A 17,140-nucleotide genomic window follows, 5' to 3' on the forward strand; every position below is an offset into this window, starting at 1 on the left:
CGCTCTACCGGCAGCACCCGCTTCTCACAACATTATCGTTCAAAACGTAAGTGCCATGGAGTAAGGTTATTTGTTGGACCCAGCAATGTATCTTACTTCATAAGGATTCGTTTGAACAGAATGCAATATTTTGTGTTTAAGAAATATGCAATTCAGCAAGACCTGTTGGGACAATCGGTGGGTTTTTGTCGCTCGTAGGAATTTTGATAATATGTGTGTTTCCAATAACTATGCCACGAAAGGATAAGATCCATTGAAATAATTTGAAATTATAGTACCAATACATTATGCATTTTTCACGATATTTGGGATCACTCCGAAGTAATTGTCGAAAGGGAAACACTGTCCATTATCGAGAGATCACAAGTGATTATATGCCATGCAGGTTCTAGGACGATTGTGGGGCACGGGTGGCCCAGTCGTCTGAGGCGCCGTGATTCGCTGTGCAGAGTTGCATCCCTTGATGATATGAGTATTTCATACTTGTTTGTTATAAAGGTAGCTATTAGCAGGGAAGTTTCTGTTTCAAAGATTTAGGCATGTTTTTCTAAACTCAAAGTGATGTTGTTATTACTCCGGCTGCTTCTGCATTTTCCTGTAATGCAAACACTTTTTCAGCTTCCCAGTAACAGGACACGCATTTGATTGCTGTGTACATTACAAAGAAAGTTTTTGTCAGATATACCATATAATAGTTATTTTCGAGAACATTGTATAATTTCAAAATAGCGATGTGAAATATGTTTTCTAAATTCTATTAGTTTGAACCACATAATAGGTTACACCAAAAACTAATTAGTTTTTTTTGCTAACGTTTATTATCAGTGCAGGTCGTACATATCCATTAGGACACTTTGGGACACGAAGTCCTGTGGTGGAATATCCCCTCGTCACGCCAGGACCTGGGTCCTGTCCCAAGCCTTCATGCACTGTGGGAAATCCTTTCCTAGGTTTCTCTTTCGTGACATGATTGGAACGTTGCTTATGCAGTTAATCCATTAACTAGTGTATGCTCTTGACGGAAGGTATCGCGTTACGGAAAACATCTATTGTCTCTTCAGATAAGTCTCGAAGTACTCATGAAGACATCCCCCCATCACGGCAGGACCTGGGACCTTCATTAAGTCCTTTCTTAGGGTTACCTTTCATGACATGGTTGGAACATTGCTCGGGGATTGTAAATACAAGGACGTGGACGTGCACATGTATGCTCTAGGCGGAAGGTTTTTGTGTTGGGGTAAAACAACTATTGTCTCTTTGGATACTTTACATGTCACGAAGTATTTCGTATGATCTAGTACCCGCTTAGAGCAATATATGTCTCTTTAACACCCCTTTTATCTCCATCCCAGAAAATGTCATCAGGATTAGTGGCTATGTTGGGGATCGGTTTAAGCTGACCGTTAGGGTTACACAAGGTGCAGCTTCTGAACCACCAACCAGAGTGATGTTTCTGGGAGCAGCTTCCAGCAGGGTCTTCATCATGGTCTCTGTCTTTAGTGCTGAACCTGGCTCCTCTCAGATCAGTAATGACATCGTTGATTGGATTCTTTGATGCTGCAGTGTGAGAGAAGTTAAGCCGGAAACCATCTAACTCGTCTGTGAGTTTGAAAGAGTGGCAAATTATCTGTCCCCAGGTCGGTTGACCCTTTTTATACAACATATTGATTATAAGTCTGCCTGGTGTCTTGTCACTGATGGCTTTCATCTTTTCCAAACCCAACCAGAAATCTCCTCCAGGAGTCCCGAACCCGTCTCTGTACTCCTGCCAGGTCCGATAAAAGTCGATGCCCAATGACTGCTTTTGGACATACGTGCGTCCACCGAACCTCATATCACAGTAGACTTGGAAAGGTGTTGCAAAAGGTCTTGGCTGAATGGTGTGTACTCCACCTGCTGTTATACCCATCTTGAATCCCTCAGAACAATCTGACAACAACGCAAGCATTAAATCACACAATGAAAGGGGGACTTCTTTTGAACTCAAGACAAGAGGGACCAATTCGCTGTGTTGAGGTGCGTCCCTTATGCGGGACATAAACCTTTTTGGATTCACAACCCAATTCAACCTAAACATGTTTCATGGTTCGTCAGCATACCATTGCTAGTTTGTTTCGCCAAAATGTTTAATGTGTACTGCCTACATCACTTTCAGCTTTCCTCCAGCATCAATCTCACACACCCTGATCAAGCAGAAATGCTGTTCAAAGTGGCATTAAACCATACTAACTCACGCTTTTCAACGAAGTAAGTGAGTTAAATTGGTTTTATGTCACTTATCTTATCACTGCGTGTCAGCTTGATGTGAGAGGAAAGCCCGAAATGATGCAGGCGAAACCCACGAGCACGGGTATGGTGCTGACAAACCAAGAAACCTAATCGGGACGAACCTGGATTCGAACCCACAATCACACTTTCTGGGGTGCAGGAGGTAGGCAACTCTGCACAGCGAATTGTGGCGAGTTAGACGACAGGGCCATCCATGCCCCCTAGTCAACGAGGAGGTATCAAACCAATAAACTAACTCATACCACGGGGTATCAAATCAGTCGATGTCATATTGAACGTCAGCAACAGGGGCCTCGTTTAATTATCAACCAGTACAGTCTATCCATTCTCGTCCTCGGACTTCTTGGATGCAAGAGGCTGGTTATAAACAGAGCCGATCTTGATACTGCCATGACACCTACCTCGGGAGAAGGCCTTTGTGAGTAGGATATTTTGTTACTTTGAATGAAGATAGATATGTAGAATGGTTACTTTCAATTTAACTGTAAATAAGGTTTGTTTTGCCAAATGGAATGTACGTTGTACAATGTATTCCTTTCTTTTCCAAAACGAATGGTGATGCATCGTTGTTTTGACACGAATACATGATAGGTTTTACCGAGTGGCTAGTTCTTAGATATGTTCACTCTTTCGGGCCTTAGGGGGATTGCAAAGTAGACACAAGTTATGGATAACAACTTCTTTATTTTGACAATTAGGTGGGATTGCTCCTACTTCAAGCTAGTCAGATATCTTTCATAAAGGTAAAGTCGGACACGGGAACATGTGCAGAAGGGACATTTAGGGGATATTTGAAGAAGACTTTAACCTTGGAACAGTACATTTGCGCATTATCTTGATTGATCCTGTGTGCAACATTGCTTTGTTGGCCTTCCTATTCATCTTCCCGAGGCCAGGGAGACAACTGACGTTAAACGTCCAGTTTGAACCCTTGCCGAACTAGGCTGAAATTATGGAGTTATATTTTGGCTGGATTAACGAGTCTATGCATTGTCCAATCAAAATCGCCTAACGAAATGGACATCCGATTAGTAAACTGACGTGCAGCTTTCGGTCGATTGCAGGATTTGCAAAACATGTGTACTGTTAGCGTCAACAGATAATTTTCAAATTTTTCAGTTTTTTTTATCAAGGTGCGCACTTAGCAAAGTAAGATCCGTTTTATTACAATATGGATGTTGATATAGGCATTGGCTGGGTGCCGCCATTTTGTTTGAAGCAAATGCAAGTGATATGAGAGATGGAATCTGATTGGTAAATGGGAGGGACATAACCCGTAATCGCCACTGGCGGCACTGCGATCGAGCCTGGAATTTCTAGCCTAGTTCGGCAAGGGTGAAAACTGGACTTTAACAATCAGTAAACTCTCTTGCCTAGGGAAGGCGTGTACCATTTGACAGTCACTATTTCATTTAACCATATATGAAGCAACGAAATGAAATAATATGTGCTGACCATCATTAGGTCTCCTTTTGATATATAACAGGAGGTCCTTCTAGAATACCGTCAATACAAAAGCCGAGAATGTTGAAATCACAAACAAAGGGACCTAGATGATCAAGCTCAAGGATAACTGTGAAGAAACAAGAAGACATTCGTAGTGGTGGGAATACTAGTCATGGTGGCAGTAGTAGTAGTCGTGGTGGCAGTAGTAGTAGTCATGATGGCAGTAGTGGTAGTCATGGTGGCAGTAGTAGTAGTCGTGGTGGCAGTAGTAGAAGTCATGGTGGCAGTAGTAGTAGTCATGGTGGCAGTAGTAGTAGTCATGGAGGCAGTAGAGGTAGTCATGGAGGCAGTAGTGGTGGTAACAGTAGTCGTGGTGGCAGTAGTAGAAGTCATGGTGGCAGTAGTAGTAGTCATGGTGGCAGTAGTAGTAGTCGTGGTGGCAGTAGTGGTAGTCATGGTGGCAGTAGTAGAAGTCATGGTGGCAGTAGTAGTAGTCGTGGTGGCAGTAGTAGTAGTCATGGTGGCAGTAGAAGTAGTCATGGTGGCAGTAGTAGTAGTCGTGGTGGCAGTAGTAGTAGTCGTGGTGGCAGTAGTAGAAGTCATGGTGGCAGTAGTAGTAGTCATGGTGGCAGTAGTAGTAGTCATGGTGGCAGTAGTGGTAGTCATGGTGGCAGTAGTGGTGGTAACAGTAGTCATGATGGCAGTAGTAGTAGTCATGGTGGCAGTAGTAGTAGTCATGGTGGCAGTAGTAGTAGTCGTGGTGGCAGTAGTAGTAGTCGTGGTGGCAGTAGTGGTGGTAACAGTAGTCGTGGTGGCAGTAGTAGAAGTCATGGTGGCAGTAGTAGTAGTCATGGTGGCAGTAGTAGTAGTCATGATGGCAGTAGTGGTAGTCATGGTGGCAGTAGTGGTGGTAACAGTAGTCGTGGTGGCAGTAGTAGAAGTCATGGTGGCAGTAGTAGTAGTCATGGTGGCAGTAGTAGTAGTCATGGTGGCAGTAGTAGAAGTCATGGTGGCAGTAGTAGTAGTCGTGGTGGCAGTAGTAGTAGTCGTGGTGGCAGTAGTAGTAGTCATGGTGGCAGTAGTAGTAGTCATGGTGCCAGTAGTAGTAGTCGTGGTGGCAGTAGTAGTAGTCATGGTGGCTGTAGTGGTAGTCATGGTGGCAGTAGTAGAAGTCATGGTGGCAGTAGTAGTAGTCGTGGTGGCAGTAGTAGTAGTCATGGTGGCAGTAGTAGTAGTCGTGGTGGCAGTAGTAGTAGTCGTGGTGGCAGTAGTAGTAGTCATGTTGGCAGTAGTAGTAGTCATGGTGGCAATAGTGGTAGTCATGGTAGCAGTAGTAGTAGTCATGATGGCAGTAGTGGTAGTCATGGTGGCAGTAGTGGTAGTCATGATGGCAGTAGTGGTAGTCATGGTGGCAGTAGTGGTGGTAACAGTAGTCGTGGTGGCAGTAGTAGTAGTCATGTTGGCAGTAGTAGTAGTCATGGTGGCAATAGTGGTAGTCATGGTGACAGTAGTGGTGGTAACAGTAGTCATGGTGGCAGTAGTGGTGGTAACAGTAGTCATGGTGGCAGTAGTGGTGGTAACAGTAGTCATGGTGGCACTAACAGTAGTCATGGTGGCAGTAGTAGTAGTCATGGTTGCAATAGTGGTAGTCATGGTGGCAGTAGTGGTGGTAACAGTAGTCATGGTGGCAGTAGTGGTGGTAACAGTAGTCATGGTGGCACTAACAGTAGTCATGGTGGCAGTAGTGGTGGTAACAGTAGTCATGGTGGCACTAACAGTAGTCATTGTGGCAGTAGTAGTAGTCATGGTGGCAGTTGTGGTGGTAACAGTAGTCATGGTGGCACTAACGGTAGTCATGGTGGCAGTAGAAGTAGTCATGGTGGCTGTAGTGGTGGTAACAGTAGTCATGGTGGCACTAACAATAGTCATTGTGGCAGTAGTAGTAGTCATGGTGGCAGTTGTGGTGGGAATAGCAGTCATGGGAGCAGCATTAGTAATCATGGTGGCAGTAGTATTAGTCATGGTGGCAGTAGTGGTAGTCATGGTGGCAGTAGTGGTGGTAACAGTAGTCATGGTGGCAGTAGTGGTGGTAACAGTAGTCATGGTGGCACTAACGGTAGTCATGGTGGCAGTAGTAGTAGTCATGGTGGCAGCAGTAGTAGTAGTCATGGTGGCAGTAGAAGTAGTCATGGTGGCATTATTGGTGGTAACAGTAGTCATGGTGGCATTATTGGTGGTAACAGAAGTCATGGTGGCAGTAGTAGTAGTCATGGTGGCAGTTGTGGTGGGAATAGCAGTCCTGGGGGAAGCATTTAGTAATCATGGTGGCAGCAGTAGTAGTCATGGTGGCAGTAGTAATAGTCATGGTGGTAGTAGTAGTTGTCATGGTGGTAGCAGTAGTTGTCATGGCGGCAGTAGTAGTAGTCATGGTGGCAGTAGTAGGTATCATGGTGGCAGTAGTAGTAGTCATGGTAGTAGTAGTAGTTGTCATGGTGGTAACAGTTGTTTTCTTGGTGGCAGTAGTAGTTGTCATGGTAGTAGGCATAGGTAGTGGTGGTAGTAGTATACATACCATCCCAGTAGCGTTCACAATATGTCCCAGCAAAGCTGCCAGTGCAGTCGCATGACGTTTTGGTAGTGTCTGACCAGACGCCACCATTCTGACACTCGGGGGGTGGTGGGTAGGTCTGCAAAAAAAAGCATGAACTGGAAATAAAAGAGACTTTTGAAACCTACTCATCTGTTTCAACTCAACCACAAAAGAAACGCAAGTTGTACATGCAATGCGGATAACGTTAAGAACACAAAAGATTTGTAGATAATAGTAAGGAATGGTAACAGAGAAAACATTTGATATGAAATGGGCGTTTGCTTGATGACAACAGTTTGTGTTATTGAAAATTGGTACATCCCAAACAGACAAATGACAAGTGTCAGTCTTGTCCATCAATAGCGTGACATCACCATCTCATTGACTCAACATCCATGCAGGTAGCAAAGGTACTGTAAGTCCCCATGGTCCCCAGTATGGTGGTCTACCTTCAGTGGCTGGAGATCTATAGCCCGTTTTTATCATGTTATTGTTAGGTATAAGTGTTATCCTTTTATATAATTCAGTACTAGTTTTAAAACCTTTTTCTGTGATAAGTCTTGTAATTTTACTGTCCTTCGTTGGCAGGTTTTTATATAAGTTAAATTGTATTTATAAGATTTAACCCTTGATAGTCATGATATGGCTGAAATATTGCCGATGTGACTTATAATTTCAACTCACTCACTCACTCATTGAGTCAACAAGTCTTTGGAAGAAGGCTTGAGGCATCCCGTGCCATTCCCGCACCAAAATGGCTTCCAGTTCCTGAAATATATGTGGCTGCCTTGCTACCTGAAGACGTCTCCCAATCTCGTCCCAGACATGTTCAATTGGCGCCATGGCTGGTGCAAAGACGGCCAGGGCATCATAGGAATGTTATTCAATCTGATGAAGTCCGTAGCGACCTGTGCTGTTTGTAGGCGAGCGCTGTTCTGCTGAAAGACCTGGAGTTGAGGTTGACCCAGGAAGAGAGGTCTGACGTGATAAAGAAGAACATCATCCCTGTACACGACAGCGTGTTACGCACTGACGGAACACGTTTAGAGGGGTCCTGTGATGATAACTCCCCACACCATGATGCTTCCTCCTCCCCACCGGTCGACCTGTAAGACACAGCGGTTAGCGTAACGTTCATTGCGTCGTCTCCACACGCTTATGCGGCAAACGGCGTGAGAAACGTAGAACCCTGATTCGTCTGAGAAGAGAAGACAACTGTTGACGTCGCCAACGCAGGTGTTGTTGTGCCCACTGCAGACGTAGTTGGCGGTGACGTTGTGTCAGTATGGGCCCGACGTCATGACGACGACATCTGATTCCCGCCGTTCTTAGACGACGACGAATTGTCTCGGTTGACAAGGGATGACGTGGACCTTGAATGGTTGCAGCTGGCTGTGCTCCTCGTCGCTGTCGGTCAGTAGTACTCTGGAGTAGTGACCCTCTGCCGTCCAGAACGAGACCGGTCGTGGACACTGCATATCTGTTGCTGCTTTGCGACCAATCTGGTGATGGTAGACACATGACATCCAAAGTGTATCGCCACTGCAGTTGACGTTAATCCGGCCTGTAGCATCCCAATGGCAACGCCTCTCTGGAGTACAGTTAATCGAACTATGTTGCCTGTCCTTTTTCAAAGTCGAGTGAGAAATGCTTGGTGGTTTTGTTATATAGTGGCTTACAAAGGATGGACAAGGGAGAAAATGCACGCAAAAACTGAAAATGGAAAATGTGATTTGCGCTAGACGTGTAAAAAACGTCAGACGAGACGAAACGACTGCGTTCCTGCGACATGCTCAAAAAAGAATTATGTAAATAATGAACAGTGTTTCTTCTGTGCGTCTATTTACGTATGTATACATTTCTTTTCACAAACTACTATTTTCTGCATTTTTTCAAACAAAACATCTTGACTTGCGTTTCTTTTGCAGTTGAGCATATTTAGATCTATGCGTAAAGATCCAGAGTGACCAAACACACTCCACACTCCACAAGACTGGATGACAAAAGGGTGGACCTCAACTTTCCAATAATCAACTTTTCCTTTCTGTTGGGCAATATTCCAGCAGCTCAAGCCTTTGATGTCTACATTTTACAACTTTTAAGGCACCATCGAGCATGCTCACCGACGAGGATTTAAAACTGCATCATTGGACTCTTTCTCAAAAGCTGTTTGATCAGGGTTACAACAAAGTAAAGCTTTGAAAACTTTTTATGGTAGACATGTGGTGGAAATTTACAAATTTCTCGCATCGCTGACCAAACTTATGTCGGATCCAATTCCCTATTCTCATGTTCCTAGGTACCATCACTTTTCGATAGCGATTCATAAACACATGACTATGATATAGTCGGAATCGGACAATCAGCTCCGATTTTAGCAGAGAATTCTTATTGTTATGGAAAGGATTTTGTCGCTTATATTTATTGATTTCAACACAAACATCTGTGATATTCCAACCTCAGTTAACTGAATCCATCCATAAAAAGACATACGTATTAAATAAACTACTCAAAAACACCCAATTCTTACATATTACTATAGTTTACGTCATGCCATCATTAACTATAGTAATCTGAAGAATCGGGTGGTACTCAACCTTTTTTAGTATTAGTATTATTATTATTATTATTATTATTATTATTATTATTATTATGGTATTTAAGAACAAACATAGGCTACTGGGGACCCATCGATACCACAGATCTCGCTAGAGGATGTCTCACTAGGGGACCAGCTTAAACCATTTAGATTATCTTCGAGACGTAACGTGTTTCCTTTATTCTATTAGCATATAAATGTTACTAATACTACAAGTAGCCAAGACTTGTTTCTGAGTGTATAGTGTATATATGACATGAAAACCAGTTGTGTTCTTCATACCAAACAAATCGAAATAATTATCAACCCATCCCAAAGTAACTAATGATGATAAAGACAAAACCTTACCTTTTTAAACATGACGTCTTCAAAATCGGACAGATTATCATATTCATCTCCAGTGAAGTAGGAGCAATGGCGTTGAGCGAATAAAACATTAGTAGCTTCGCAAGATGAGGACGAGGCACAGTTTGCCATGCACCTAAACGCAAAAGACGTATCCTGAAACACTGGAGGGTTGGTGTTTGAGAACAATTTTATGAAGTTTGACACCTTTATCGATCCCGTTGCTGTACAAGACGATATTGCCCAAACTAGGAGAACAACCAGAGACATGCTTCACAGACACCCGTCCCCAGACACTAGCAGTCGAGAACTGTTGTTTCCTCCTGCCGCATGACGATTATAAAAGAATGCACACTTTCAGACGTCAGGGACAGTTGCATATGAATTCCAATAGAATTAATCAATATATTCATTATCTTATCAAAGATCGGACAATTCAAGCCCGTCCGCTATTATTTCCTTTGGCTAATGTGTACGTTCCACTGTATCGGGCAATACACGACTATTCCGATGAAAACAAAGGTACTGTCCCTTCTAACGTTTTTCTTCTCTTCACTCAATTATAATTGTTTCTGAGTACCATCTTGCACTTCTGTGTACTTTTTGTGGCATAGATTAAACATTTCAGGATACGTGGGCCTAATCAGAAACATGACAGCTGTTTTAATGAGAATCTAAATGATATGTTATTATTGATATAATATAATTATCATCTTTTTATTCTTATAATTAAAAACTCGTTTTCTTTTGACAGCTGTTTTAGTGAGAATATAAATCATATGTTATTATTAATATAATATTTTATTTGTTTTATTATTATCAAAAACTCCTTTTGTTCATTTGTGAGTGATTGCCCTTTGGGAATTTTATTTTCCTCCCTGTTCGTATACATCTATTTTCAAATTAACCGCTAATTGGTTTCATGAAAGCCAAAGATTTTGCTGTCTTGCGAAACCTAGAGATGTTTACACATCATAGCAACAACATGGCATTCTTGAGATTAACCTCAGTGGCTTAGATATAACTCAGTTAAATTTGACGAATGCTCAAGGTATAGCAACATACAACATGTAAAAGTTACCTGTAGATTTAACGGCCTCAAACAGAATGTCTTCCTCAAGTTCAGCAATGGTAATACGTCTAACTGATAGCATAATTTTTCAGTTTCATTGATTGAATTCTCATTGATGGAAGTTGAGGGCCGTCCAGACCTAGGGTAATCATCAAGGCTTGTTCTCCCATCCTTAAACATAGCTGCCCAACGTTTAACAGTGGAATAGCTAGGGCTCTTATCCCTACATATCCGTACTACATTGACTAGTTCACTTTGTTATGGCCCACAGTACGTTGGAAGGTAGTTAGACTTAGACCTTTCTGACTAGCAGTCGTATTAATGCCACTTGTCTCGAATACTTTCTGTGAATATGAAGAAAGTTCTTCCTTGGTTGTAATAAAGGTAATCTTTGAAACAAGGATTTGGTACATTGGAACCATCAATATATCTCTTTTCACGGATTTTTATGGTGTTTTTGAATTCAGTACAAAAGAGGAATAAGCATGTCTTCAGGTTTAAAGTTAAGTCACAAGTTGATAGCACTGACGCATGGTTTTGGCATTTTTTCTCCTCAGTTAACATATTGGCCTTACATATGGAATTATTGTTATGTCAATTATAATACGTTCCTTGGTCGAACAATTAAAGAAGTTACGCTTACAAATAATGCTTATGTTATTCAGTGGGAACTACAACACACTTTTTATGTAGGGCGAACAGGCTTTGGATCAAGCAGGCTGGGACAGATGGAGACAAGACATGACTCACTGTTATTACGTTGTTATGGCAATGGGAAACATAAGCTCTATTACCCAAGAATTAATTCAGTCCTCGGCGAACTACTTAGATACGGCTAATCGGTCCCTTTTTCTAAACCTTAAACCTTCTAACAACTAAATATAATGCGTCACTTTGGCCATCACACTGCGGATGATAGCAATCATGAAGGGCATGCTCACGCACTCATGTTTGGCTGTAGTGTTTTACAAGCAAAGTATTCCCACTCTATGACCTTATGGGATTTCGATTAGTGCCAGTAAACCGATAAATTGCTTTATTATACACAAGAAGCAAGAGCCTCATCAGAGTATCTACAAAACCATTTTGAATAATTTATTCTGTGAAGATATATTTTTCAAAGCGTATATCTCAAAATGTGCATGACGAATTTTCTTTCGTTGGACTTTACACACCAGTTGACAGACGTTCAAGAAGTAATGAATTGTAACGTTGATTAGCTTTTTGCAAATTTATATACAATGCTTTCATGTTACTATTCATAAACATTGTACTTTACCATTGGATTTGAACAAGTTGGTTCAATAAATACAGCCTGAGGTCCATGTGATGCCGCGTTATTAAATCTGATTGATTGTGTCTCGGTTGGTTTGATGCAACATTGTGTCACTTCAGATTCTTATTGTGCAGAATCAATTACATATTCAATACAGGCTGTAATAACTTGAAGTCTTTCTTTCTCAAATGATGATTTCTTTATTCTTTCATGTTTTGCATTCTTTCTTTTCTTTACATTCTTTTTGTTTCCATTTAGATAAATGTCTTTCTTTTCTTAACTAGAATCTCATTATTTTCAGATTGACTGAAATACAAATAAATAAACAATAATTACTATTTTGATCAAATGATGCATTAATGCAAATAATCATAATGACATTATAATTGAATTAACCTAATAAAATTGACTACCTTTCAGTGACATGAAATACTATGCAAAATGTAAACAAACGATGAAAAACACTTTATGACTAAATAACTGCTCTAAAACATTTATACACAGGTAGATAATGATAAAATAATATATATGACAAAATTTGGCAAACTCACCATTGTTTTTAGACTCTTTTATCCTTAAAACCTTTTCTCATTTCTTTCATTCTCACATGCATGCTGCATGCTTTTAGGGCCACATGGAAGATAATACACGATACTAAGCAGTTATGCCCCTTGGCATATTATGATGAGTAAACATAAATTTGAATGGAGAAGAAATGAAATATGAATTAATACTTGCCAAAAACGAAATATGATTTATATTTTAATACTTTGATAACAAACAAAGGAAATATGATTCTGAACTTTGCAAATAATAACTTAACAATTTTGACACTTACACACCGGCCTCCTAATTGTAGGATGAAATGAAACAATTATCTTAACTAAGAAACAATAACCCACAAACACTCCTAAATAAACACTTAATTGTCAATATTCATGTGTTTACACTTTTACTTAGCACATCCCTTTGAAAGTTCTGTTATGTTTGTATACAGCTCTACTAATTGTCTTCCATAACGAGACACAGTTTGTCAACAGGTCGCACAAATTCTGAAGAAGCAGTCTTCACTTTTACAGTTCGCACAAGGTTTTTCCTGTCGTGATAGAGTTCTGTTACTCTTGCAAGAGCCCACGCATTACGTGGTGTATTGTCCATAATTAGCACAATGTCTCCAATCTGAAGGTTTCTTTTGATCTGATTCCATTTTTGCTTTTGCTGCAGGAGAGGTAGATATTCTTTCTTCCATCTTTTCCAGAAGATGTCTGCAAGATATTGTACTTGCTTCCATCGTCGACGGCTATAGATGTCCTCTTTCTTGAATGTTCCGGGAGGCATCTTTTCACCAGAACGTAGGTATAACAGATGGTTAGGAGTGAGCACAGATAAATCATGCACATCATATGACAGATCAGTGATAGGACGTCCATTGATGATAGATTCCACTTCGCAAAACAAAGTGTTCAACGCCTCATCATCCAGCTTAATGTTCTGCTCTTGTAGTAAACAATGAAGCACTTTCCGTACAGTCCTAATCATCCGCTCCCAGAATCCACCATAATGGGAGGCTGCAGGTGGATTGAAGCTCCATTCAATCCCTTTGTCAACGAAGGCAGAGTGAATCTTTGATTCTTTTAAGTTCTTTAATGCTTCACATAACTCTCGCTGACATCCGACAAGGTTAGTACCATTGTCAGATTTGATGAACTTGGGTGGTCCACGTCGTGCGACAAATCTTCTGATGGCATGGATACAGGAGTCTGTGTCTAGGGTGGCAGCCACTTCCAGATGTATAGCACGAAGATTCATGCAAGTGAATACAACTCCATATCGTTTTACTGAGGTACGTCCACGTATCACTTTGAAAGGACCAAAGAAGTCCATACCTACATTGGTGAAAGGTGGTAGGTCAGGAGTTATCCGTTCATCTGGGAGATCAGACATCTTTTGTTGTCCTGGAGAGGAGTGATATTTACGACATGTGACACACTTTGAAACTATTGTCTTCACCAGTGAGCCTGCTCCAATCACCCAGTACCATTGTCTGAGATGTGACAAGATGGAGTTCTTTCCTAGATGTCCAACAATCTTATGAGTCTCTTCAATGATCAAGCGTGTTACACGAGATTTCTTGGGAAGAATGATTGGGTGCTTTTCGCTGAAGGAAATCTCTGCATTCTTGAGGCGTCCTCCAACATGAATGACGTCATCTTGAAGAAATGGATCCAACTTGTAGAGAGGGCTTGATTTATCAACTGTTGCAGAAGATTGCTTGGACATCGTTGTTCTTTCGAGAAATGTTGTGTCTGACAGTGTTGGACTAGGAGCTTTTCTGCATCTTCAAGGACTTGAACATTCATGGTGTAGTTCACTTTCTTGGTGGATTGAGACTTGTTGACTCTCTGGCGCAAACATCTGATAGTTAACATGATCCATGCTACTGCTCTTCTTAACTTTGTCCAACTTGAGAAGTGGTTAATTAGAATGTCTAGGAAGCTATCCTTCTCCATGATGGTTGCATGAACACATTCCTTAAGTTCAAGATCATCTTCTTGAGGTTCTTGGTTGCTGTATTGCTTCGGCCAGTACTTGTGGTGCTGCCATAGGAATCTTGGTCCTCCCGTCCAATGCTGAATATGGTGCTCATTATCAAGCTTGATGCCTCTTGAAGCATAGTCTGCTGGGTTCTCTTTAGATGACACATACCTCCATTGATCAATATCAGAACAGTCTCTTATCACAGCAATCCGGTTTGCTACAAAGGTTTTGAACCTGGCATTGGTGTTAAAGATACATCTCAACACTGACATGCTGTCCGTCCAGAAGAAAGTTGTGTCTACTTTGACCTGAAGTTCTTGAAGAATAAGGGATGACATGCGTACAGCTAGAGTAGCAGCAGTGAGTTCCATGCGTGGTATGGTTATTTTCTTTAAGGGAGCAACCCTTGATTTAGACATTACCAGAGCACAATGGATCTCCTCATCTTCATTCACAAATCTGATGTAACCGACGACTCCATATCCTACATTGCTCGCGTCTGCAAAAAGGTGAAGTTGACATGATGTTACAAGTCCAAACTCCATAGGCTTGTAGCATCTTGGAATGTGGATATCTTCTAACAAGGTAAGATCTTTCAGCCATTGATGCCATATCTTCTGTGTCTTTGAATCAACATCTTCATCCCAATCTTTTTGTTCTTTATGCAGGTTTTGGAGCAGCTGTTTTGAAATGAGTATGAAAGGAGCCATGAGTCCAAGAGGGTCATACACACTGCTAACCACAGACAGGATGCCACGTTTAGTGTCTGGTTTCATCTTGCTCTTTATCTTGAATCCAAGGGTGTCTGATTGCACAAACCAGTAGACACCTAACGCTCTTTCAGATGGAAGGTCTTCACAGTCCAAGTTCAAGTCTTTAACATCCTTTGCTCTTTCTTGAGGTGGGATTGATTTCATTACTGTAGAGCTGTTGGAGATCCACTTGGTAAGCCTGAAGCTGCCTTCACTGCACAAACTGGTAAGTTCTTTTACAGTTGATACTGCCTTTTCTTCATTCAATTCGGATGCCAGACAATCATCTACATAGACGTTGTCAGTCAACTTTTCTATAATTTCTGGGACAAACTTATCCTGACTGTCCCTTGCAGAAGATACAGCTCCAAAGATATGGACTAACATCCGATACACTTTAGGTTCTTTTCTACAATCTCCGTCCGGCCACCAGTAGAAGCGAAGGAAGTCATTGTCTTCTTTTGGCACTCTGACTCGATAGTACATGGATTCGATATCACCCATGAAGGCAATGTTCTCCTGTCTATATCTCATTAGAACACCGAGGAGGCTGTTGCATAGATTGGGTCCTTGAAGCAAACTACTATTTAGGGAAACACCTTGGAATGTTGCTGAACAGTCAAAGACAACTCTTATTTTCCCTTGCTTGCGTGGATGGTACACCCCGTGGTGTGGGATAAACCATACTTTGCCTGGTTTACCTTTCAGTTCATCTTGAGGAACAATTTCAGCATATTCTTTGCTGAGGATGTCTTCCATGAACTTCTTATAGTCTTTATGTATTTGAGGGTTCATTGTAAATTTCTTCTTGAGTCCTCTCAAACGCTGTAAGGCTTGTTCACTGTTGTCAGGCATGATGACATCCTTGTCTCGAAAGGGCAGATTGACAACATAGTGTCCATCTTCTTTATGAATAGAGTTTGTCACAATCTTCATAAATTCTTTGTCCTCTTGTGACATTTCTTTTCTTTCTTCTGCTGCTTTCTCTGGAAAGTCATAGTTCATGCTGTCTTTCATCATAGTATTAATGTTCTGTAGATCTTCCATTGCTTTTACTGTTATGTCTGTTCTCATTGATGGAAATCTGTTTTCTTTTGCAAGTCTGAGGACATTCCAAAGTATCCATCCAAGCTTGGTTCTTGTTGCATGAGGACTTCCATCAGGACCGGTACGAATCTCTAGTGGTGCATAGGAGTCTGGTACATTTCCCCCGATGAGGATATCTACACTTGCATCAATCTCAGGCAGATATATATCATTAAGGTGAGACCATTTTTGAACGTCAGATGAAACAGGTATGTGTTTCTTCAAAACTGGTATGTGTTCCTTGGAGTAAACGGTAGGTAGTGCGATCGTGTTCCTGAGGTCAAGGTCGTGCACTTGTAAGCCATTCACTGCTTGCACTGAAGTGGTGTAGGGCTTCCCCATTGTATCAATAGTAATATCCATACTTTTCCCACTGCATCCAAGTTTCTTCAAAAGCGATTCGGAACAAAATGAGACAGTACTGCCTGGATCAAGGAAGGCATATGTTGACTCAACCTTGACTCCGTTACTGTATGACACTTTCACCGGAATAATAGCAAGAGTACATTCCATGGCCCCGGCCTCCATAGCTTCACATGTTCCATCTTGTTCGGTACATGCACCAACCAGCTTTCTTTCAGTTTCATACACAACATGCAGGATTCCCTGATGATTTCTGTTACATCTGAAGCAGGTTACCGTCTTCTCACAGGACTTGCTCAAGTGACCATAACACAAACATCGAAAACACAATCCCCTTTTCTGAAGAAATGCCAGTCTATCCTTCAAAGTCTTCTTAACAATCTGATCACAAATCTGCAACTTATGAGAATTGCTGTTACAGTATATACACAAGATCTGCTGACCTTCAGGTTTGCTTGACTGGGTGTTCTGAGTTGTATTCTCTACCATGTCTGTGCTGAAGGAAGGCTTGAATGATGATTGTGAAGCAATTCCTGCGTTTCTCTTTGGCTGTGTCTTTGTTCTGTCATCATTCCTCAGAGCATCTTTTCCATACATTGGATCTGTTGCTTTTCTTGCTTCTCTCTTCACAAACTTGACCAGGTTATGGAATGCTACAGTTCCTCCTGAATCCCTGATAGATATGACAATATTCCTCCACTTCTCATGGCAATGGAAAGGGAGTTTCATAACGAGCCTTCTGATGTTGTCAGGATACTCCAGGATCTTTACTGCTGTGATGGAG

General features: G+C 41.4%; 2 protein-coding genes across 2 annotated transcripts; both read right to left on the minus strand.

Moving 5' to 3' along the window:
- Nucleotides 1–890: 890 nt before the first annotated feature.
- On the minus strand, nt 891–9,401 carry LOC124114464 (angiopoietin-2-like). The gene is made up of 4 exons (XM_046475032.2): nt 9,273–9,401; nt 7,699–7,827; nt 6,308–6,422; nt 891–1,929 (listed from the first exon to the last, which is right to left on the minus strand). Exons 1-4 carry the CDS (start codon nt 9,399–9,401, stop codon nt 1,295–1,297), a joined length of 1,008 nt encoding a protein of 335 aa, XP_046330988.2. The 3' UTR covers nt 891–1,294.
- Nucleotides 9,402–12,619: 3,218 nt separating this feature from the next.
- LOC124114465 lies at nt 12,620–16,335 on the minus strand. Its single transcript, XM_046475033.2, has 2 exons — nt 13,929–16,335; nt 12,620–13,827 (listed from the first exon to the last, which is right to left on the minus strand). The coding sequence occupies exons 1-2, from the start codon at nt 16,333–16,335 to the stop codon at nt 12,620–12,622; spliced, it is 3,615 nt and encodes a 1,204-aa protein (XP_046330989.2).
- Nucleotides 16,336–17,140: the final 805 nt, after the last annotated feature.

This window comes from Haliotis rufescens, unplaced genomic scaffold, assembly GCF_023055435.1.
Source record: "Haliotis rufescens isolate VD_foot unplaced genomic scaffold, xgHalRufe1.0.p SCAF_2, whole genome shotgun sequence".
Taxonomy (NCBI): domain Eukaryota; kingdom Metazoa; phylum Mollusca; class Gastropoda; order Lepetellida; family Haliotidae; genus Haliotis; species Haliotis rufescens.